Source organism: Capricornis sumatraensis, chromosome 2, assembly GCF_032405125.1.
Source record: "Capricornis sumatraensis isolate serow.1 chromosome 2, serow.2, whole genome shotgun sequence".
NCBI lineage: Eukaryota > Metazoa > Chordata > Mammalia > Artiodactyla > Bovidae > Capricornis > Capricornis sumatraensis.
This window is the reverse complement of record NC_091070.1, coordinates 188,124,927-188,149,660: the sequence shown is the minus strand read 5'-3', so window position 1 is coordinate 188,149,660 and position 24,734 is coordinate 188,124,927. Positions and strand designations below refer to the sequence as shown.

The 24,734-nt window shown below is 37.7% G+C and overlaps 1 protein-coding gene across 2 annotated transcripts in view; it reads right to left on the bottom strand.

Annotated features, from left to right (window-relative positions):
• OMA1 (OMA1 zinc metallopeptidase) overlaps positions 1–24,734 on the bottom strand; it is a 61,599-nt gene that overhangs the window by 32,282 nt on the left and 4,583 nt on the right. The window contains exons 1-7 of one of the 2 annotated variants that reach the window (XM_068965773.1): positions 19,727–19,852; positions 19,347–19,631; positions 15,891–16,119; positions 9,543–9,716; positions 9,330–9,437; positions 6,624–6,752; positions 2,702–2,776 (exon numbers count right to left, since the gene is read on the bottom strand). In XM_068965773.1, coding sequence (XP_068821874.1) covers positions 2,702–2,776; positions 6,624–6,752; positions 9,330–9,437; positions 9,543–9,716; positions 15,891–16,119; positions 19,347–19,573 — 942 coding nt within the window. In that variant the 5' untranslated portion in view covers positions 19,574–19,631; positions 19,727–19,852. Of the gene's footprint in view, positions 1–2,701; positions 2,777–6,623; positions 6,753–9,329; positions 9,438–9,542; positions 9,717–15,890; positions 16,120–19,346; positions 19,866–24,734 lie in introns of those variants that run through there. The other variant, XM_068965772.1, reaches the window with a different exon arrangement.

Below are 24,734 nucleotides of genomic sequence, written 5' to 3'. Positions count from 1 at the left end.
AAGTACCTCCAGAAGTTCATCAATAAGCATACAGTTAAATGAGTTATCCAAATTACAGAATATTAGATAGCTATTTAAAAGACTGCATTAGGGAGTTTCTCTCCTAACAGTGACAGAGTCAAGTAGCTTATTATAGCAGACCAATGTTTCCATCAAAAATGATTAGAAAATTTGGATAAAACATAAATAATACTTGTTCAAAGGTACTGGAGAGTTACCAAGTCAACCAAGACTAGAAAAGACAAAATCCTAGAAAGAAGGAAAGCTCACTGAGGTGAGTCTGATCCTCTGTTTCACAATTCCAACCAGCAAATCTTATTAAATTTTAAGCAGTGAAGAGCAAGAGACTAAGAATATATGCTGAAATCAAAAGAAATCCAAGCAGAAGGAGGTGACTGAGAAGAGCCTTTGACTGTTATCGGGACTAGAGAGTCAAAACTTAGAAATCAGACATTTCTCCAAAGAAGACACAGGGATGGCCGAGAAGCTCATAAAAAGATATTCAACATTACTCACTGTTAGAGAAATTAAAATCAAAACTACTATGAGGCATTATCTCACACCAATCATAACAGTCATCATCAGAAAAACTACAAACAATAAATGCTGGAGAGGGTGTGGAAAAAGGGGAGCATACTGCACTGTTGTGGGAATGTAAACTGATACAGTCATTGTGGAGAATAGCATGGAGATCCTTAACAAGTTACACATGACACCACCCTGGTGGTGGTTCAGTCACGAAGTCCTGTTCAACTCTTGCGACCCCATGGACTGCAGCCTGCCAAGCTCCTCTGTCCATAGGATTTATTTCCCAGGCAAGAATACTGGAGTGAGTTGCCATTTTCTTCTCCAAAAACCACCATATGATCCGGTAACCCCACCACTGGGCATGTTGTTGTTGTTAGTTGCTAAGTCGTGTCTGACTCTTTGTGACCCCATGAACTGCAGCATGCCAGGCTCCTCTGTCATTCACCATCTCCCAGAATTTGCCCAAATTTATGTCTATTGAATCAGTGATGCTATCTAACCTTCTCATCCTCTGCTGCCCCCTTCTCCTGCCTTCAATCTTTCCCAGCATCAGTATCTTTTCCAATGAGCTGGCTCTACACATCAGGTAGCCAAAGTATTGGAGCTTCAGCTTCAGCATCAAGATATGAGATGTCGAAATTTATTACACAGTTACAATGAAAGGTGGTATTGGCTCAAAGATAAATAACGGACCAGTGGAATACAACAGGGAGTCCAGAAACAGACTTATATATAGCCTCCCACATTCATGAAAGAGAAATTGAAGTTTAGTGGAGAAAAGAAAATCTTCAATAATCAATGCTGAGTCTATTAGATATCTACATGGGGAAAAATTATCTTGACCTCTTCCTTATATTTAACAACACAAGAAAACTTCTTGGAAATAAAACAGGAACACTTATTGAAATAAGCAAATATTTCTGAAATAGAACACAGAAGGCAATTAACTAGAGGGAAAATTTCACAGACTATAGTACATTAAAATTGGGATATTCTTGACAGAGTCAACCTGTGGCTCACTATTTGGGAACCTCTTAATCTATGAGGTCTGAAAATTCATTTAATTCTGCTTATGCAACATTCAAAGAACATTGCTTTTTTGGATTTATTGAATTCTTTGAACTTAGAATTTTTATCTCAATTTATGAAATTAAATACATAAAACTCATAATGAGAAATTCGGGTAAGAGTGATTTTCAATAGGATTTTTGATAACTACTGAAAACTCAACAAAGAATCAAATACAATTTGAATTTAACATGTGAAGTGGCACTGTTTTCACCAGTTTTTAAAAATGCAGTTTTACTTCTAATGTTAAATACTACTAATTCACAGTTATCACAGGTGATAAAAAACAGCAGTCAGACATGAAGTAGCTTCAAATCAATCCAACATAAACCAGAATAAGAGCCCAGAGCTGCTCTCTGTGGCTAGCAAAAATAAGTCATCTGCCAAAACAAAAATTATAACCTAAAGGATACAAAGTAATAAGACTGTTCTTCTACCGTTTACTTAAATGGTAAAAATTCAGTTTGTTCAGCTGAGATTATAGCTATAACAAGATAAACCCTTTTCCAAGTGGGAAAAAACAGTTACACATCATCTTACTCAGAAAGCCTCCTTAGATCAGCAAAACGAGGGAAAAGAGTCAAATAAAGACAGCAATAGCTTCCAGCGGGGATAGACTTAAAAAGATATTGATGACGGGCTTCCCTGGTGGCTCGGTGGTAAAGAATCCCCCTGCTAATGCAGGAAGAAGACCCTCCCTACCCCACCCCCATGCTGCAGAGTGACTGAGCCTGCGCACCACAACTACTGAGCCTGTGCTCTTGAGCCCAGAAGCCACACTACTGGGCCCACACGTGGCAAGTTACTGAAGCCCATGTGCCCCAGAGCCCGTGTTCCACAAGAGCAGCCACTGCAATGAGAGGCCCAAGCAGCTCAACTACAGAGGAGCCCCCACTCGCCACAACTAGAGAAAAGCCATACAGCGAAAAGAAGCCAGAACAGCCAAAAATAAACAAATGCAATTATTTTTAAAAAAGGCATTAGTGAAAAATTACACATAGTCAAACTCTCGTTCTACGCCCAAGCCAAACTTCGTTAAGACAACATACAATTGTATTTTGCTGTATGAAGGAGACAGTGTATCTTCAACTTCTAAACTTTGTACCTTGGCAGCAAGCTGTAGTCCAATTTTGTCAGCTTCAGCCTCCAGCGTTCTGCTATATGGTCGATCAAACAAAAACTAAGAAATAAGAAAGAAAGTTCCATTAAGGCTGTTTATTTCATTAAAAAAGCAGCAACAAAATGATTTTTAAAATAAATTTCATGGATTATCTAGGCTATAGTTCTTATGCTATGAATAACATTTAAAGCATACCATGGTATAAAACAATGCAGCCTTTATTTCCCCCATCAGAGATTAATATTTTAAAAACAAGGAACAAATAGGAAAAAACTATGCCTACAAATTTTTGGAGAGTCCACAGTATCAGAGTTCTTTTATTTTTTTCTGTTTTTTTTTTTTAATTTTTATTTTTACTTTATTTTACTTTACAATACTGTATTGGTTTTGCCATACATTGACATGAATCCACCCCACTTACTATGCAGAGGATTCCCTGAGAAAGTTTACTGACATAGGTTTTTTTTATTATGGCCAAGAAACATTCTGATCTTTCAGTCTTAAAAGAAAATTGAAAAACTGCAGCTATATAGTAGCCAGTGACACTACTAGATTTATTTCAGTTAGAAAATTAACCATATAGCACAATGTTCTTTCTTTGATGTATTATCTTAATTTCTTCTTTGTTTTCTACGTATTGATTAGTTAGGAAAATGAACTTTTCTTCCAACTTCAATAAAAAAATACAAATAGATATTGTAACTTTAATTTTCCTAATTACTTGTATTTATGTGAATGCTTTCCAGTTAATAGTAATTTTTGGTAAGTAATAAAACTTTGTAGAAGATGGATTGATAGGCAGGACTTTTTGAGAAAAGAGCTATTAATTGGGGAAGCAATTAACTACCTGTCAGTGATAGCTAGAAATAACTTAATCAATCTAGTCCACAGTACATGACCATTAAATATGACTTGCTTCCTTCTCGATCATGTCTGTTTTAGATTGCTGAACTATATTATATACTGGCTTCGCTCACCACAAGCAGTCTACAGGTGTCCCCACAGATTGACTGGCATTAATAGTATAACTAGTATAAACTGATGAAAAACACTGGCTTTTAAAGGAGAGAAACGTGTTCAAGCCTGAGCGCTTATTAACTATTACCTCTGGGCTGTACTTTTCCACCCTTCTAAGCCCAATAGCATCGTACGTAAAATGAAGCAGTGACTTCATACAGTGGCAAAGTATAGCAGTACTTCATATAGTACCAAACTCCTAGAGTTGCAGAGAGGGTTCACATGAGCAAGTAATAACTCCTATTTGTTGAGTCCTTACTTTACACCAGGTGTTGGACTAAATGCTTTCAACCAGTGGTTATCAACAGAACATGATTTTTATCCCTTGGGGACATTTGGAAGTGTCTGGTGATATTTCTGATTGTCACAGCTGCAGCTGGGGGTGGGGAGAAGTGGGGAGAGCTACTGGCATCTAGTGGGTAGAAGCATCTAAATGTGTGGCGGCTACTAAACTTTCTGCGATGCAGAGGACAACTGCCCACAACAAAGAATTATCTTGTCAATTCTTTGTCAATTCAAAATGTGAATAGTGCTTATATTGAGAAATACTGCTTTAAATGTTATCATTAAACCTTCAATAATGCTTTGAGTTAGCCACTACTACTATCTGAACTTACAGATAAAGAAACTGAGACCTATAACAAGTGCAGCAATCCATTGAAGTTCTACAGAATTTAAACCTAATAGAGATTAAATTCAAACACAGATCCATCTGATCAGAGCCTGTATTCTTCGCCCCTGTACAAAATTAATTTACAGTGTTTATCATGGTGCCTACCATACAGTATGTACTCAATAAATGCTAGCTACTGTATTACTAATAGCTCTCAAAACCTTAACTGGTAGTGCTCTGAGGGCTGCTACACTATATCCAAATGGTTAAAAGAGAGCCCCTCCTCCTTCCTTCCTCTCTTACTTTCTGACAAAAGAATGTCAGCATTTTCCCCTCAATAACTTCACTATCAGAATCCCCTCTGCCCTCCAATCACCATGAGCAAGACTTCTAGAGAAAGAAACATTTCCTCATTACCAAAATTATTGGGAAGGGGCCTTGATTCAGAGAAAAAAAATAGAGGGAAAAAAAAAAAGAGTTCAAACAGAAGTAATCCTTACTTGAGTTTCAGTGTAACTATTAAAGAATTATACTCAAGCAACAGGATCATCAAGTATTTCAACAGAGAAACAGCTTCCAGTTATCTTCCTTATGACTTAATCTTCTGATTCCATTACACAAAATGCTATCTACTGATAAATGGTGGAAAACCTGCGTTACCTTCTTTGACTTCCCAGCACATGAACGATAAAAATAAAATTCAAAATATAAGATTCTGTAACTTAAGCAATAACCATTTTTTCTTTTTCCCTTTAAGAACTTTTATTTCAATAAAAATGAAACCAAACGATACGGTAACACTGAATAAAAGATTTCGTTATTCAATTTCCAAAGCAATTTGTCTCAAAGAATTTTACAGATTAGATTTAAACAGCACCCAGATGGCACTCTGATGGCTGCTCCACAAATCACGGAATATACACAAATAACAGATTGTTCCTAAAGAACCAAACCTCCCAGGACAAGAGGAAATATGTGATGAAAGACGTAAAATAAAATAATCACAGCTAACAAAGCAAATATTAAGATTGCAAGACCTCCTTTCAGTAGTATACTGTTTTGAGCAAGATGGAGGACCCCACAAATTTTATCAGATGACTATCATTATGCATAAAGCAAAAGTTAACAAACACCTATTAAAACTGTCCTTTCAATATTTACCACGTAATACTAGCTTAGCTGGAGTCAGGCGGTGGGAGAAATTAGGCAGCTTCTGCCAACCCTGTGCCCAGGTTTACAGGTTTTAAGAGCTCCCCGAGAGTGCTGATGAACCTATTTGCAGGAAAGGAATGAAGACAGAAAAAGGACTTCTGGACACAGGTGGGGAAGGAGAGGGTGGGAAGAACTGAGAAAGTGCCACTGACATATATATACTGCTGCTGCTGCTGCTAAGTCGCTTCAGTCGTGTCCGACTCTGTGCGACCCCATAGACGGCAGCCCACCAGGCTCCCCCGTCCCTGGGATTCTCCTGGCAAGAACACTGGAGTGGGTTGCCATTTCCTTCTCCAATGCATGAATGTGAAAAGCTAAAGTGGAGTCAGGCACGACAGCGACCCCATGGACAGGAGCCCACCAGGCTCCTCCGTCCGTGGGATTTTCCAGGCGAGAGTACTGGAGTGGGGTGCCACTGCCTTCTCTGGACACATATATACTACCACGTGTAAAACAGATAACTAGTAGGAAGCTGCTATACAATACAAGGAGCCCAGCCTGGTGCTCTGTGATGACCTAGAGGGGTGCGATGGGAGGGGAGAGGGAGGCTCAAGAGGGATAGAATATATGTATAATTATGGCTGATCCATGCTGTCATACAGGAGAAACCAACACAACACTGTAAAGCAATTATCCTCAAAAAAAAAAAGTTCCCCATCAAAATGTAAATATTTGGGGAAAGGAAGAGTCATCCAGTGAGTACACCACTGTCACTACGAGAGACAAAGGGAACATTTGAAGGTAAACAACAGAAGGAAAGGGTTGTGACTGGGTTTTCTCTCTGTAGAAACAACAAAGATGCCAAAAAAATTATGTTAGGCAGAAGCTGCCAAGCCCTTCCTACCCATCTATCTCCATCATTTAAGAGTAGTATTTTCTAATTTAAATGCCTATTATTAAGAGTATCCACTAAAAATGAGAAAATGTAAGACACTAAAACATAGTACCCATGTTTCATGATAAGGATAAAATATGAAAAGATTTCTGATATTTTTTTCTTTACAGTAATATTAAAATATCTTCACCACAGGCTATTGCAAATTCAAGTTTTTGTCTCAGACTTACCTCCTGCAGTTTAGACTGTATCCACTGGCCCAAAAGTGCCAAACTATCTCGAGGACAAATGGCCCAAATCATCGTAAGAAAAATCAGACCTAGGAAATCCAATAAATGAACCAAGCTAGCCTTTTCTGCCTGAGAAAAATCAAAACAATAAATATTATACTTAATAAATTCAGACAGTACAGGCTGACATTTTCTAGCTCACTGTGTATAGCCACACTACATAATTACATGTGTTTAACTAACTGCGCCAAGTAAGACTGCAAGTTCTCTTTCTTCTGTGAGCTTTATCCTTTCTGTCTCTTGCTTACACATTATGTATTCATTTACTCATACAACTAATATCTGCTTGAGCTACTACCACTATTCAGATATAATAACAGGTTCATTAACCTACAGAGTCTTAGATTAACAAGCATACTAACTTTGTAAAATATGTACAATTGTTTTCTATTTTATAGATAAACTAGGATCAAGAGAGGTTAAAGGAGTTGCCCAAATTCACACAGCTGCTAGTAAAAAGAACAAGGAATCAAACCTAGGAAGTTACTAGTTTCTAATATTGTCGCTAAATCTTTTTTAAAAATCAAATAAATGTGTTTATTATGTTTATACTTTTAGACAGAGATCAAACACTCTTGAACATATGAAGAAGTTAAAAGAAGAACAATTCAGGAAAATATTGGAAATTATTTTAAATAAAAATCTTTTGACTTCACGACCTAATATATGAAAAGTCAAGCAAGTTTGAAATTTTATCAGTCTGATACTTCCCACCAGGAAATTTAGTTATAAGATTTTTTTGTATTTACTTATAGCAAAAAAAAAGTTCTAAAGTGTTTGTTTTGAATAGCAATATCTACACATAAGTTTAATGCACTGGACAGTTCACCACTCCCTGCTATTGTTGATTAATAAATGTTACTGTCATGCTGACACTGATAATACAGGAAACATTACCCGAGTGTATGAAACATGGCTGACAACTAAAAATAATCACCTAGAATACTTCTTAATATAATCTGCCCTCACAAAGCAATTTTTGCTTCATTATAAGAACTGAGAGTCATGATAAACAATTATGGAATTATTTTAGCACTAAAGAATACAACTCCAAGTGATGAAGTCATTATAGAAGAGAAAATCCTTGTAATTACTAAAAAATATAATTGCTATTACATAATCTTAGAAAACTAAAAAAAAAATTTTTAATCCATATTTGTGGAATAACAAAACAACATCAAATAAAAATGGAGACTCTTGAAAGAGAAAACATAGTATAGACAATGGCTAAGATGCCTAACAAAGAAATATTCATAACTATTTCCTATTTTTGAGCCTGCTATTTGCTTTTTATGACTCATCTAATTATTGTTCTTGCAGAGACAGAGATGACAACATTATGCTGAATAACACATTGATCTAGATCCAGGAAAATTAATGTACTGAAATGAATACTTTTTAAAAGCTAAAAATGACCAAAATTGATTTTGCAGTTATGAAACCATTTATAGAAAGATATAATGTATTTCAACTGCTTAGACTGATTCTTGCATGTATCTGTTTAAGGAAAAAAAATTTTTTTTAATTTTCCTATAACTCAGAAGAAATAAAGGTGATAATCACTATTTGCACTCCAGAAGAGCACAACTTTGGCCTACCTCATCTTATTAATACTCTAAGGCAAAGACAGAATTTGAGATGACTTTTAGAAGGATTAATAATATTATCTTTTCCACTTAAAGTTAATATTACTTGCATTTCTGATACAGCATTTTACAATCCTTTCACTATTTACCTTTGTGCTTTCAATTCGAAAATATACCTTTTTCTACTCATGTGGACAAATGAGCCATATACATTTTTAGTGCATCAAAATAAAAATATGAGTAAACAAATATTTTTCTTAGATTCATACCAAGTCAAACAGATGTGTATATTCACAAGAGCATTAATCGCCCTGAATTGTATGATAAATTGACTTGAAAACAGCCAGGTAACTGTGGTAAAAGAAAGCAGTGCTGGACTGGCAAAGACAAAGCCTTGATTAAAGTTCAAATTCTGCCAGTTTGTCAGATTAGTCATTTTATTTAAGGTCTTTTTAAATGTTAGTGTTCTTGTATATAACATAAGGATACTAAATACCTACCTCATGAGGACAGTATTGAAATTATTAATGAGAAGGTATATAGTAAAAAGCTCAGTAAACTGTAAAATGGCAAGGTATCATTATTATTACTCTGCATTCATTATATACAGCATATCATTCTAGACATTTTCCAAGATGCTCTAAGTTATTCTCTGAGAATGAATAAAAAAGCAAGAAAACTGATTTACCACTTGGATAGTAGTATCGCTTTCCTCCAGTTAATTTTCTGACTAGATTATAAGTAGGTTAATAATTATGGAAAGTTTAAAATCTAATTTGAAATAATTAGAGGTTGAGAATAATTACTTCTTACCAAAAAAGACAGGTGATAAAAACAGTATTTAAGAGAAACACTAATTATTCAGAATCAAACACTAAAGACTATAGAAATTCTCAAAATTATCCAGTCATACTTTTTCAGGCAACAGAGTAAGTCAATTACTAAAAATTAAAATACCATCAACTTAAATAAACTGAAAAGATCTAGTTCTCTGAAAGATTTAATTTGCTAACTTCAAAGGAGTTATTTCAATAACTGAACATTCACTTTAGATACTCACAGCATGCTCAAGTACTGCATGTGCTATTTCATGGCCCAGAAGGAAGGAAAGCTGATGGATATCAGTCACACTATTTAAAAGTCCAGTGAAGACGAACACTTGTCCATTCTGCACCATAATGAAAATAATGCAAGCAATGAGAACACCATTAAAAAAAAAAACAAGGACATTAAATTTAACAATTAAAAGTTAGGCTGGGTAACATTTACTTACTGGAAGTACAAAGGCATTTATATCCGGGGAATCAACCACATGAATAACCCAATTGATCTCAGAGATCCCTGGAATATCTTGATTGCATTCAATTAAATGATGAACCACTGCTTGAACAGCCACGTATCGGGCATCTTTCTCAGTTAGCATATCATTTTTAAATTCTTCCATCCACTGAAAGGTTAAAAAGAAAAGTCGTCTCTAAGAGAGTGTTAGCTCTACAAAATGTTTATATTGCTTTTATTGTTGTTTGTTTAGTCACTAAGTTGTACCCGATTCTTGGCGACCCTATAGATTGTAGCCCACCAGGCTCCTCTGTCCATAGGATTTTCCAGGCAAAAACACTGGAGCGGGTTGTCATTTCCTTCTCCAGATCTTTTCAACCCAGAGATGGAACCCTCATCTCCTGCAATGGCAGGTGCCACTAGGGAAGCCTTTATTTTAAGGAGTGATTTATATGGCACTATGTTGTTGAATAATTTTTAATTAAGGGAAAATCTGCATATATTAAATACTCAAATTTTTCAAATCTGAATTATCTATGCAAAGGCAAAAATTTGGCTTCTCACAAATGGAGTAAGTTCTAATAACTTAAGATTTTTCCTATATGTTGGTTGAAATAAAAATTTCATTCATCTTTTCTATTAGCTTATAAACAAATAAAATGCTTAAATATTATTTATACTTTCCTAAATATTTTAGAAAACAACGCATTTCCTAGAGAACATAAAGATTCTATATAAGAAAGCAAAACACAAAAGAAATTACTGTATAGCAGAAACTAACACAACACTGTAAAGCAACTATACTCCAATAAAAATTAATGAAAACTTTCTTTCATAAAACACCCTATGCTTAATAAGAAAGCTAAACTTCTACCAGAAAAAGGACAACATTTCATTAAAGTGTCTTATTCACACAGACTGAAAGGAAATTACTGAAACTGTAGAACTAATGACCGTATCATTTTCTTTTTACTGTGTTAAGACTAACCACCATACAAAGACATTTTTTCTGAAGCTACATTCATGAGAGATTCTTTCAAGTATACTTTGAAAAATTTTGCTGTTCCAGTCGCTCGGTTATCTCTGACTCTGTCACCCCACGGACTGCAGCACACCAGGCTCCCCTGTCCTTCACAATCTCCCGGGGCTTGCTCAAAATCATGTCCATCCAGTCGGTGATACCAGCCAACCATCTCATCCTCTGTAGTCCCCTTTTCTTCCTGCCTTTCATCTTTCCCAGCATCAAGTCTTTTCCAATGAGTTGGCTCTTCGCATCAGGTGACCAAAGTGTTGGAGCTTCAGCATCAGTCCTACCAATGAATACTCAGGATTGATTTCCTTTAGGATTGACTGGTCTGATCTCCGTGCAGTCCAAGGGACTCTCAAGAGTCTTCTCCAACACCACAGTTCAAAAGTATCACTTCTTTGGCACTTAGCTTTCTTTATGGTCCAACTCTCACATCCACACACGACTACTGGAAAATTCATAGCTTTGACTATACGGACCTTAGTCAGCAAAGTGATGTCTCTGCTTTTTAATAAGCTGTCTAGGTTGGTCATAGCTTTTCTTCTAAGGAGCAAGTGCTTTTAATTTCATGGCTGCAGTCACCATCTGCAGTGATTTTAGAGCCCAAGAAAATAAAGTTTGTCACTGTTTCCTTTGTTTCCCCATCTATTTCCCATGAAGCAATGGGACCAGATGCCATGATCTTAGTTTTTTAAATGTTGAGTTTCAAGTTGGCTTTTTCACTCTCCTCTATCACTTTCATCAAGAAACTCTTTAGTTCTTCCTTGCTTTCTGCCATAAGGGTGCTGCCATCTGCATACTCTGAAGTTACTGATATTTCTCCCAGCAATCTGGATTTCAGCTTCTGTTTCATCTACTCCAGAATTTCTCATGATGTACTCTGCACAGAAGTTAAATAAGCCAGGTGACAATACACAGCCTTCAGTTCAGTTGCTCAGTCATGTCCAACTCTTTGCGACACCATGAACTGCAGCACGCCAGGCCTCCCTGTCCATCACCAGCTCCCAGAGTTCACTCAAACTCACGTCCGTCGAGTCGGTCATGCCATCCAGCCATCTCATCCTCTGTCATCCCCTTCTCATCCTGCCCCCAATCCCTCCCAGCATCAGAGTCTTTTCCAATGAGTCAACTCTTCGCATGAGGTGGCCAAAGTACTGGAGTTTCAGCTTTAGCATCATTCCTTCCAAAGAACACCCAGGACTGATCTCCTTTAGGATGGACTGGTTGGATCTCCTTACAGTCCAAGGGACTCTCAAGACTTTTCTCCAACACCACAGTTCAAAAGCATCAATTCTTCGCCGCTCAGCTTTCTTCACAGTCCCACTCTCCCATCCATACATGACTACTGGAAACCATAGCCTTGACTAGACGGACCTTTGTTGGCAAAGTAATGTCTCTGCTTTTGAATATGCTGTCTAGGTTGGTCATAACTTTCCTTCCAAGGAGTAAGCGTCTTTTAATTTCATGGCTGCAATCACCATCTGCAGTGATTTTGGAGCCCCCCAAAATAAAGTCTGACACTGTTTCCACTGTTTCCCCATCTTTTCCCATGAAGTGATGGGACCAGATGCCATGATCTTTGTTTTCTCAATGTTGAGCTTTAAGCCAACTTTTTCACTCTCCTCTTTCACTTTCATCAAGAGGCTTTTTAGTTCCTCTTCATTTTCTGCCATAAGGGTGGTGCCATCTGCATATCTGAGGTTCTTGAGATTTCTCCCGGCAATCTTGATTCCAGCTGTGCTTCTTCCAGCCCAGCGTTTCTCATGATGTACTCTGCATAGAAGTTAAATAAGCAGGGTGACAATATACAGCCTTGACGTACTCCTTTTCCTATTTGGAACCATGTTGTTCCATGTCCAGTTCTAACTGTTGCTTCCTGACCTGCATACAGATTTCTCAAGAGGCAGGTAAGGTGGTCTGGCATGCCCATCTCTTTAAGAATTTTCCACAGTTTGTTGTGATTCACACAGTCAAACCCTTTAGAATAGTCAATGAAGCAGATGTTTTTCTGGAAGTCTCTTGCTTTTTCGATGATCCAACTGATATTGGCAATTTGATCTCTGGTTCCTCTGCCTTTTCTAAATCCAGCTTGAACATCTGGGAGTTCTCGGTTCATGTATTGTTGAAGCCTGACTTGGAGAATTTTGAGCATTACTTCACTAACGTGAAATGAGTGTGCGGTAGTTTGACCATCCTTTGGTATTGCTTTTCTTTTGGATTAGAATAAAAACTGACCTTTTCCAGTCCTGTGGCCACTGCTGAGTTTTCCAAATTTGCTGGCATACTGAGTACAGCACTTTCATAGCATCATCTTTTAGGATTTGAAATAGCTCAACTGGAATTCCATCACCTCCACTAGCTTTGTTCATAGTGATGCTTCCTAATGCCCACTTGACTTTAGACTCCAGGATGGCTGGTTCCAGGTGAGAGATCACATCATCATAGTTATCTGGGTCATGAAGATCTTTTTTGTATAGTTCTTCTGTGTATTCTTGCTACCTCTTATTATTATGCTTCTGTTAGGTCCATGCCATTTTTGTTCTTTATTGTGCCCATCTTTGCATGAAATGTTCCCTTGGTATCTCTAATTTTCTTGAAGAGATCTCTAGTCTTTCTTATTCTACTGTTTTCCTCTATTTCTTTGCACTGATTGCTGAGGAAGGCTTTCTTATCTCTCCTTGCTATTTCTTATTTCTCCTTGCTATTCTTTGGAACTCTGCATTCAGATGGGTGTATCTTTCCTTTTCTCTTTTGTCTTTCACTTTTCTTCTTTCCTCAGCTATTTGTACAGAGAAGGCAATGGCACCCCACTCCAGTACTCTTACCTGGAAAATCTCATGGACAGCGGAGCCTGGTGGGCTGCTGTCTATGGGGTTGCACAGAGTCAGACACGACTGAAGTGACTTAGCAGCAGCAGCAGCAGCTATTTGTAAAGTTCCTCAGACATCCATTTGAAAATTAAGGATGTTCTGAAACTACTAAATTTCCATAAAATGTGTAATTTCTTTCATATATGAATTAAGAAGTCTGTAACCTTGATAATGCATTATAAACATGATTTTACAGAATATGAATTTTAAAATCTTTACATAGTATTTTCTAAAAGCACACATCACCAATGTAAACTGTCTAAAAGAACACTACTGAAGTAGATACAACAAGATTATATGTAATTGCAGTACTTTATAATAATCCCATAAAAACATGTGCTTGAATTTTCATATCAAGCAGGTATTACATGCATAGGCTAAATAAGTAAAAAAAATATGTACATGTATGTAATTTTTTATAACTTCTTAGTGATATAAATGGTAGAACATACACTAATTTAACACTAGGCTTTATCAACCTTAATAAAACACTTTTCTCAAACTTGCTTCTGACTAGACTATTCTAAGAAACATCTCAAATCTCTGTATAACCTGTATAAAAGAGATTCATCTTTATTAAGAACAATCGAACAATCTTTTTAGTGAAAAATCTGTTATTTCTTTTTTATGGTAACTTTCCACTGACAAACTCAGAAGCTCAACATTATAAAAATATATAAATATTTTTATATATCAATAAAAATATTGGTATATAAAAATCTAACCACAGCAAAGTTGTCAAGTGAGGCTATAAATTCAACAAATATTAATTTAGCATATACAGCACATGTTGGAGATATTGTGGGTTCAGTTACAGTTCTCAATATCTTTACTGAGATATTCAGCACAAAGTGCATATCTTAATAAAGCGAGTCACAAGAATTTTTGGTTTCCCACTGTTTATTGTGTGCAATAGCATTATGTCTAAAAAAAAAACAACGTACACACCTTAAAGAACACTTTATAGCTTAAAAAAAAATGCTAAGCATCATCTAGGCCTTGAGAGAGACACAATCTCTTTTGCCTAACAAATAATAATGAAAAGACTCAAAATACTGCATCACTGAAAAGTGACACAAATAGGAAGTGAGCAAATGCTGCTGGAAAAAAGGAGCCAACAGACTCGCTTGACACATGGTTGCCACAAACCTCCAAAGTTTAAAAATGCAGTATCTGCATTTTAAGTGTAATAAAGCAAATAACAATAAAATGAAGTTTGTATACCATACGTGTGCTAAGCATGAGGGACAGAAAGATGATCTGCCCTCAAACTCACTAGGGGTGTAAGATGTTCACTTGAGTTACTATACTTTCCAACGAGTTAAGGCTTCTGATATCCAACTTTATTTTGTATTCAAAGAATATAATTTTTAAAAAATTTTTTAAAAGAACATAATAAACTGTGGCAACCTGGTGGCCCAGTGGTTGAGAGTCTGCCTGCCAATGCAGGGGACATGGGTTCGATCCCTGGTCTGGAAAGATTCCACACACTACGAGGCAGCTAAGCCCATGGCCTACAGAAGCCTGTGCTCTAGAGTCCAGGAGTTGCAACTACTGAGCCCACATAGCAACCGCTGAAGCCTGTACACCCACAGCCTGTGCTCCACAGCGAGAAGCCACCTCAATGAGAAGCCTGCATTCTGCAACTAGAACGTAGCTCCCACTTGCTGCAACTAGAGAAGGCCCTCATGCAGCCGTGAAGGACCAGGGTAGCCAATAAATTAATAGATTTTTTTTTTTAATGAGAAAGAAAATATATACATAATCAACTGCCCAAATTGATGTTTAGGGGATGGCAAACTATGTTATTCTACTTAATTTTCAAGATACAAAAATTCATATTACAGATCTATTTGTTAAAAAAAAATACATAGTAAGCATACTTTGTACACTGTGCCAGTACTTAAAATAAAATGATAAACAAAACAAACAGGCTCTTTGAACCCCTGGAGTTAGTCTAGCAAGGGAGACAGATCAGCAAATAGATAATTATGCAAATAATTATGATGCTTCTACCCTCATGATAAGTGTTTTTAAAAGGAAAGTACAGTATTCAAAGAGAAAATAAAAGTAGGATACCTAGCCCCAATATAGCCAAGCAGTGATCAAGCTACAAATGACTGATTCATAATGTAGTCTGTTATGAAGGATATCCCCTAGGGCCTAACACAGCCTCACTGCTTAACCCAGTCGGGATAATCAAGGAAGGCTTTCCTGAGAAAGTGACATTTAAGGTGACATGTTGTAATCAGGAGTTGGCTGGGTGAGGAAAGGCGATGTAGAGGGCAGGAATACAAAGCATGAAAGGTCTGAGACTTTTTGGGAAAAAGGCTAATTCCCCATCAGAGATTAAAATTAAAAAGTAGTGCATTGTTCATGTTTAAGAAACTCCTGCTTTGAATATTGTATCAAGGAATCTAAGTTAAAAATGAGTCTTTCTACTTACTGCTTCATATTCCAGTTCTGATAAAAGTCTGAAATGTTCTTTCCCCAATAACAGTAGCTTGCTCCTTCCTGTGACCGGACTCACTTCCAGATGTGTAAAATAAAACACTACAAAAAGCAATCCAAAACTACTCAAGCCAAGTAATAGCTTCCATTTATTCTTCCTTAAACTTTCTTTAAATAGTTCCTTCTTGTTAGGAGGAAGTGCCTGCCACCATTTTCTTATGCCCCTAGAGCAAAAAGAAAAATTCTGATAACAAAATCAGTACATACCACCAAAACTTAATGCTTATGCTAAAATTTTGCCATCAAAGGCCTGAATTTTTATATTTCTCTGTATAGATGGGTTTTTTCCAGTTTGTAAAATTCTTAGCCAAATGATAAAAAAGCAATCAATTATACAGAGCTATAGTTAAAAATTCTAATGCTCTTTTGAATTTTCTTCTTCAGTTATTTTAAACGAGCTAAGTGAGAAGTCGTTTTACACTAACTACCATTAGTTCACATTTATTGACTATTGAGCACATTCAAGGTACTCTTCTAATTGCTGTACGTATGTCATCTCATTTAATCTTCATAATAACCCTGTTACAGAAGAGAAAATTGAGGCATAGAGAAGTTAAACAACTTATCCAAGGTCACAGAGTTAATCAGAGGAAAATCAGGAAGGCAATGTGATAATAGGGATGAATTGCGCAAATAAACAACTGAAGGCTTATAGTACAATAAATCTTCACCTTTAACCACTCCCCCCACTGCTCATCAGACATCAGACGTCTGGCACAATCTGCTGGTACTTCAGTCAGACGCAAGGGAAACGATCTCAGCACTGATTTTAGAAACAAATATCGCGCAGTAGCAGAAACTCCACTAAGCTACAGAGAACACGACAAAGGAGAGGTAATAAGAGCGCAGGTACTGTAAACACAGAAATCAGAGATTTTATGGATAACATCTGAGGAGGTCCAGCTCTACCAGGCAACAATACTCTCTGCTGCTTCCTAGGATTCACAGACATTCTGACAACCGGTAATGTTTTCAGTGGCTTCCCAGGTGGCTCAGTGGTAAAGAATCTGCCTGCCAAAGTAGGAGACCCAGATTCAATCCCTGGGTTTGGAAGCTCCCCTGGAGAAGCAATATTCTTGCCTGGGAAATATTCCAATATTCTTGCCTGGGAAAACCCATGGACATAGGGGCCTGGCAGGCTACCATCTACAGGGTCACCAAGAGTTGGACATGACTTAGCCACTAAAATAACAATGCTGTTTTCAGTACCTGAACAAAAAATTCTCCCTATGAGTTCATCTGTGAAATTGCAACAAACATTTAAAATATATGTATCATTCTCTAGACAAAATTTATTTTATAAAACAACTTCTTTAAGTTATTTTAGTCCTGCTAAGTGATATACCTAAAAGGCCCTTAAAGTGTTTCAACCTAAAAAGACTTAGATCAAGCTATGAAGTATACTTATTTCCAATTTAAAAATGTATGACACTATTATTTAAAATGCATGAAAACATAACCTAAAACAAAATTTCAGGTGATTTATAACGGTAATAACAAAAAGTTAAATAATTTAAAAGGAGGAAAAAGATCTACCAGCCCAAGAACCTGGGCTGAATTGTGACAAAGATTCTCTCCTGGACCAAACTCTACTTAGACTCCCATGAATATTTTGACTTCAGGACTCCTGTGTTCATCTCTGCACAGGTCAGTTAAGTCAGAATCCCTCATCCTCCATATCTGATTACTCATGATATCTAACCTGTTACTTATCATTCATCATCCCCCAGGTCTGCTGCTGCTGCTAAGCTGCTTCAGTCATGTCTGATTCTGTGTGACTCCATAGACAGCAGCCCACCAGGCTCCCCCGTCCCTGGGATTCTCCAGGCAAGAACACTGGAGTGGGTTGCCATTTCCTTCTCCAATGCATGAAAGTGAAAAGTGAAAGTGAAGTCGCTCAGTCATGTCTGACTCTTAGCGACCCCATGGACTGCAGCCTACCAGGCTCTCCCGTCCATGGATTTTCCAGGCAAGAGTACTGGAGTTGAGTGCCATTGCCTTCTCTGTTATCCTCCAGGTCAGTGGTCCCCAACCCTTCTGGCACCAGGGACTGGTTTGTGGAAGACAATTTTTCCATGGACCTGGGGTGGTGGTGAGGGAATGGTTTTGGGATGATTCTTATAAGGAACATGCAACCTAGATCCCTCACGTGCCCAGTTCACAGTAGGATTCATGCTCCTATGAGAATCTAATCCTGCTGCTGATCTGCTAAGAGGCAAAGCTCAGGCAGCAATACAAGTGATGGGGAGCAGCTGTTAAATACAGATGAAGCTTCGCTTGTTCACCCACTGCTCACCTCCTGCTGTGAAGTTGCGTTTCTAAACAGGCCATGGATAGGCACCATAGTTGGGTGGTATCTGATCACTCTCACCTGTCTTCGGCAGTAACTCTGGTAGACCAGATTGAGTAGAATCCCTCCTGGCTCCTGATGTTTCCTCTCTGTAGTTTTCCATCTACCATCCCCCACACTACCTGCACAGCCCATGGTGTATTCAGAACTGACTCTGGTTCTATACTGAGGTCTCTTTTCTCCTACTGCAAAAGTTCTGAATAAAAGCTGGTTTTACTTCTTTGACGACTGCCTAGCTCTAGCTTTCTTTGAAGTCATACTTAAATTGAGAGCTAAATTAACTGTATGTTTTCTGAGTGCCAAAGCTTAGTCATAAAGAACACCATAAATTAGAGTATGAGTTCTCGATTTTGGATAAAAAGAAAACTGGGTTGATTATTATGGAAGTAAAAAGGCTAGAAGGCACTTCATAGCTACCAAATATGAAATAACTTTATAGGGAGACAATGCTTAACTTTACCTTTCTTCAATCTTCATGGAGCAAATAAGAGAAAACAAGATTAATTATGAGGGAGGAGTTTTAAGTTAAATACGAAGTATTATTTAGCTTTAAAAACATTAAGTGCTATAAAGGATCACCAAGAGAAAACAAAGATTTGTTGGAAATAGAATAGAAAAATAAACAAATACTAATTAAGAGTTAACTTGGCTAGGAGTTCTTTCTTAAATGAGCAAAGTTCTTCAGTTTCATGATTCATTGCCCCAAATTTCATGAACTAAAAAGGAATGTTTGTAAGTATGGTTCTTACACATGAACTGCAACAAACATTTCTGATTTTTGTAATTATAAGATCTTTAAAATAGTGTCTAGATAAGATATATAATAATTTTTACAGATCACATTTCTATATTATATATCCAGCAAGTGATCCAGCAAGATTATTAAAGCATATATACATATATATATATATATATATACACCAACTATTTAGAAACTGAACTTCCACGCTAATCATGGGAGGGAAATCTACCGATTTTTCTTTAAAAGTACAGTTCTACAAACTTTTAATATAGAAGCTTATATTTTAAAAAGCATTTTACCTGCCCACAATGATTGCAAGCAGTTTCTGCACTGGCTTAAGAATCATCAACAACAGAGGAACAGGAGCAGCTTGGCACCGTGGAGAAGTGTGGAAACTCCTGATGTCTCTCGTGGGTAAACAGTTCAAGGGATGCAACACTGAACGAGCAGGGACTATGGGAACGCCCTTCATCAGCAGCTGTCTTGAAAGAGAGTCAGTCCATGCGGTACATTTTCGGCTAATCATCGAAATTTCCTTACTTCTGGTGCTCAAAAGGCAGCCTTTTCTTTTCGTATTAAAAGTCCTATAGAAGGGAAAGTTTTCAGGCCGAAGAGTCCCTCTATCACCGTGATTTACTCCCAGGCCCGGAGATTTATTTACTATATGGTTAATTTTCACCTGATGAAAGTCTCGTGAGGTTACAGCTTGCGTGTTACATTTTCTCCAGTTGGTCAGTAAATTAAATCGGAAGAAAAAACAGTTTCTAGCAGCAGGCTGCAGTCCATAGATGAAGCTCATCTTTGTTTTACTTGATTATCTGGGACACAAAATATAAACTATAAATAATCCCAGCAAAATATTTATTACCAAACTGGAAATATAACACGTTGAAAAGTTGTTCTTCCTTCAACAGGTCTCCAACCAAATTACCTTGGGTTTCTACTCACCACTCATGCAGCAATTCCGCTTAGCAATTCAACAAAAACCAAAGAGGTTTTACTAACTTTTTTTTAACTCGGCAACATGTACTTACAATGTCCAAATCTGGCCTTTTTTCTTCTTTTTTAAAATTTTAGTTGAAAGAAGTCTGTTTTTATTTTATCAGCTAAATTATTTGGGGAACAAGAAATAGATTAAACAAAAACAGGACTGAAAGTAAGAAAGTGAAAGTCGCTCAGTCATGTCCAGCTATTCGCGAATCCACGGACTGTACACAGTCTATGGAATTCTCCAGGCCAGAATACTGGAATGGGTAGCCGTTCCCTTCTTCATGGGATCTTCCCAACCCAGGGATTGAACCTAGGTCTCCCACATTGCAGGCAGATTCTTTACCAGCTGAGCCACCAGGGCAAGCTTCAGCAATTGGCAGTAACCAGATCAAAGAGCATTTAATGGAATACTAAAGTCTAACACAACATGTATTTTTTAAAACACCAATTTATTCCTTTCAAATATAATGCTGACACTTCTGATTCAGGTCAAGAGAGAGGGAAAGGGACTTATCTTCTCACTGAAAACAACTGAAAGAACAGAATATACAGACCTAAATAGACATTTTTCCAAAGAAGACATACAGATGGCCAACGAGCACATGAAAAGATGCTCAACACTGCTAATTATTATTGCTGTTGTTCACTCAGTCAGGTCCAACTCTTTGCCACCTCATGGACTGCAGCATGCCAGGCCTCCCTGCCCGTCACCATCTCCCGAAGTTTGCCCAAGTTCAAGACCATTGAATTGGTGCTGCCATCCAGCCATCTCATCCTCTGACACCTTCTTCCCCTTCTACCCTCAATCTGTCCCTGCATCAGGGACTTTCCAATGAGTCAGCTGTTCACATCAGATGGCCAAAATACTGCAGCTTCAGTATCAGCACAAGCTGGAATCAAGATTGCCAGGAGAAATATCAATAACCTCAGATATGCAGATGACACCACCTTTATGGCAGAAAGTGAAGAGGAACTAAAGAGCCTCTTGATGAAAGTGAAAGAGGAGAGTGAATAAGTTGGGTGAAAACTCAACATTCAGAAAACGAAGATCATGGCATCCGGTCCCATCACTTCATGGCAAATAGACGGGGAAACAGTGGAAACAGCGACTAACTTTATTTTGGGGGGCTCCAAAATCACTGCAGATGGTGATTGCAGCCATGAAATTAAAAGACGCTTACTCCTTGGAAGAAAAGTTATGACCAATCTAGATAGCATATTCAAAAGCAGAGACATTATTTTGCCAACAAAGGTCCATGTAGTCAAGGCTATGATTTTTCCAGTGGTCATGTATGGATGCAAGAGTTGGATGGTGAAGAAAGCTGGGCGCCGAAGAATTGATGCTTTTTCACTGTGGTGTTGGAGAAGACTCTTGAGAGTCCCTTGGACTGCAAGGAGATCCAACCAGTCTATCCTAAAGGAAATTAGTCCTGGGTGTTCATTGGAAGGACTGATGTTGAAGCTGAAATTTCAATACTTTGGCCATCTGATGCAAAGAATTGACTCATTTGAAAAGACCCTGATGCTGGGAAAGATTGAGGGCAGGAGGAGAAGGGGACGACAGAGGATGAGATGGTTGGATGGCATCACCAACTCAATACATATGGGTTTGGGTGGACTCTGGGAGCTGGTGATGGTCAGGGAGGCCTGGTGTGCTGCCGTTCATGGGGTCACAAAGAGTCGGACACAACTGAGTGACTGAACTGAAAACAAAGGTTTCACCATATGGACATCAGGCAATGAACAACAGTCATCCCTGAGAGACAGGGAGAAAACAGATAAAGGAAACTTATGACCACCCCAACCTTCTGCCTGGAGAGTTTTCAGGCTACTACGCAAAGAGGTAAAACCTAGCGCAGCCCAACAGTCCTCCTAAATCAAAGAGATGAAGCTGGGAATTCAAGGATATTAAAGTAGTTATTACATTGAATATGTGTTAAATTTTAAAGGAAAGTTTGAGCATGTTATATAGAGGCAAAGAATATAATTTTTCAAAAGATCGACGTTGAATTTCTAGATAAGAAAACTACTAATACAATGTCTTAAATAAAAATTACCCTGGATGATACTAACAGCAAATTAGACATTGTAGAAATAAAGACTTATGAACCTGAAATAACAATAAAACCCATCGAAAATGGAATGCAGAGAGAAAATAAACTGTAAGAAATGCATAAAGCATCAATGAGGTGTGGAATAACTCAAATGGAGTAAATGGACTCCAAGAAGAGTGGGAAGGGAGAGCACACAGGAAAAAACACTTGAAAAATAATGGCCAGAATTTTCTAGAGAATGGCAAGGAGAGATAAGAAAGCCTTCTGCAGTGATCAGTGCAGAGAAATAGAGGAAAACAATAGAATTTAAGACTAGAGATCTCTTCAAGAAAATTAGAGATACCAAGGGAACATTTCATACAAAGATGAGCTCAATAAAAGACAGAAATGGTAGGGACCTAACAGAAGCAGAAGATATTAAGAAGAAGTGGCAAGAATATACAGAAGAACTATACAAAAAAGATCTTCACAACCCAGATAATCATGATGGTATGATCACTCACCTAGAGCCAGACATCATGGAATGTGAAGTCAAGTGGGCTTTAGGAAGCATCACTATGAACAAAGCTAGTGGTGATGGAATTCCAGTTGAGCTATTCCAAATCCTGGAAGATGATGCTGTGAAAGTGCTGCACTCAGTATGCCAGCAAATTTGGAAAACTCAGCAGTGGCCTCAGGACTGGAAAAGGTCAGCTTTCATTCCAATTCCAAAGAAAGGCAATGCCAAAGAATGCTCAAACTACCGCACAATTGCACGCATTTCACACGCTAGTAATGTTCAAAATTCTCCAAGCCAGGCTTCAGCAATACATGAACCATGAACTTCCAGATGTTCAAGCTGGTTTTAGAAAAGGCAGAGGAACCAGAGATCAAATTGCCAACATCAGTTGGATCACCGAAAAACCAACAGAGTTCCAGAAAAACATCCCTTTCTGCCTTATTGACTATACCAGAGCCTTTGATTGTGTGGATCACAACAAACTGTGGAAAATTCTGAAAGAGATGGGAATACCAGACCACCTGACCTGCCTCTTGAGAAAGCTGTATGCAGGTCAGAAAGCAATAGTTAGAATTGGACATGGAACAACAGACTGGTTCCAAACAGGGAAAGGAGTACGTCAAGGGTGTATATTGCCACCCTGCTTATTTAACTTATATGCAGAGTACATCATGAGAAACGCTAGGCTGGATGAAGCCCAAGAGATTAGGAGATTAGTCCTGGAATCAAGATTGCCGGGAAAAATGTCAATAACCTCAGACAGGCAGATGACACCACCCTTATGGCAGAAAGCAAAGAAGAACTAAAGAGCCTCTTGATGAAAGTCAAAGAGGAGAGTGAAAAAGTTGGCTTAAAAATCAACATTCAGAAATCTAAGATCATGGCATCTGGCCCCATCACTTCATGGGAAATAGATGGGGAAACAATGGAAACAGTGACAGACTTTATTTTGGGGGGCTCCAAAATCACTGCATGTGGTGACTGCAGCCATGAAATTAAAAGACACTTGCTCCTTGGAAGAAAAGTTATGATCAACCTAGACAGCATATTAAAAAGCAGAGACATTACTTTGCCAACAAAGGTCTGTCTAGTCAAGGCTATGGTTTTTCCAGTAGTCACATCTGGGTGTGAGAGTGGGACTGTAAAGAAAGCTGAGGGCCGAAGAATTGGTGCTTTTGAACTGTGGTGCTGGAGAAGACCTTTGAGAGTACCTTGGACTGCAAGGAGATCCAACCAGTTCATCCTAAAGGAAATCAGTCCTGAATATTCATTGGAAGGACTGATGCTGAAGCTGAAACTCCAATACTTTGGCCACCTGATGTGAAGAACTGATTCATTTGAAAAGACCCTGATGCTGGGAAAGACTGAAGGTGGGAGGAGAAGGGGACAACAGGAGATGAGACAGTTGGATGGCATCACCGACACAATGGACATGAGTATGAATAAACTCCCGGAGTTGTTGATGGGAGGCCTGGTGTGCTACAGTCCATGCGGTCTCAAAGAGTCGGACATGACTGAGCAACTAAAGTGACTGACTGACTGAAAAGTTTCCAAATTTGAGGAAAATTGTAAACCTTCAAATCAAGAGGTTGAACAAATCACACACACTGGAAACACAAAGAAAATTACTCCAAGGTATATAAAATTTCTTAAAACCAATGAAAGAGAAAATCTTAAATTTGACACCTTAGATTAAATATACACATTCCTTGAAAAACACAAATTACCAGAGCTTTCTCAAGAAGAAATAAAGAACCTTATACACGATCTTTAAATTGAATTTGTAGTTGAAAACCTTCCCACAGTGAAAGTTCCAGAACCAAAAGGCTTCACTGGGGAATTCTACTAAACATTTAAAGAAGAAATAACAATTCTATAGAAACTCTTTCAGGACATTAAGAAGGAATACTTTGCAACCCATTCCTTAAAACCAGCATCACCTGATAACAAAGACAGAAAAAAAAAAAAGAATAATTACACAAAGACTACAAAATAATAACCCTCATGAGTAAAGATACAAAAATTCTTAATATTTTAGGAAATCTAACTCAACAATATGTTAAAAAGACAATACATCATGACCAAGTGACATTTGTCCCAGGAATGTAAGGCTGAATAAAAATTCATACATCAAAGTAATTCAC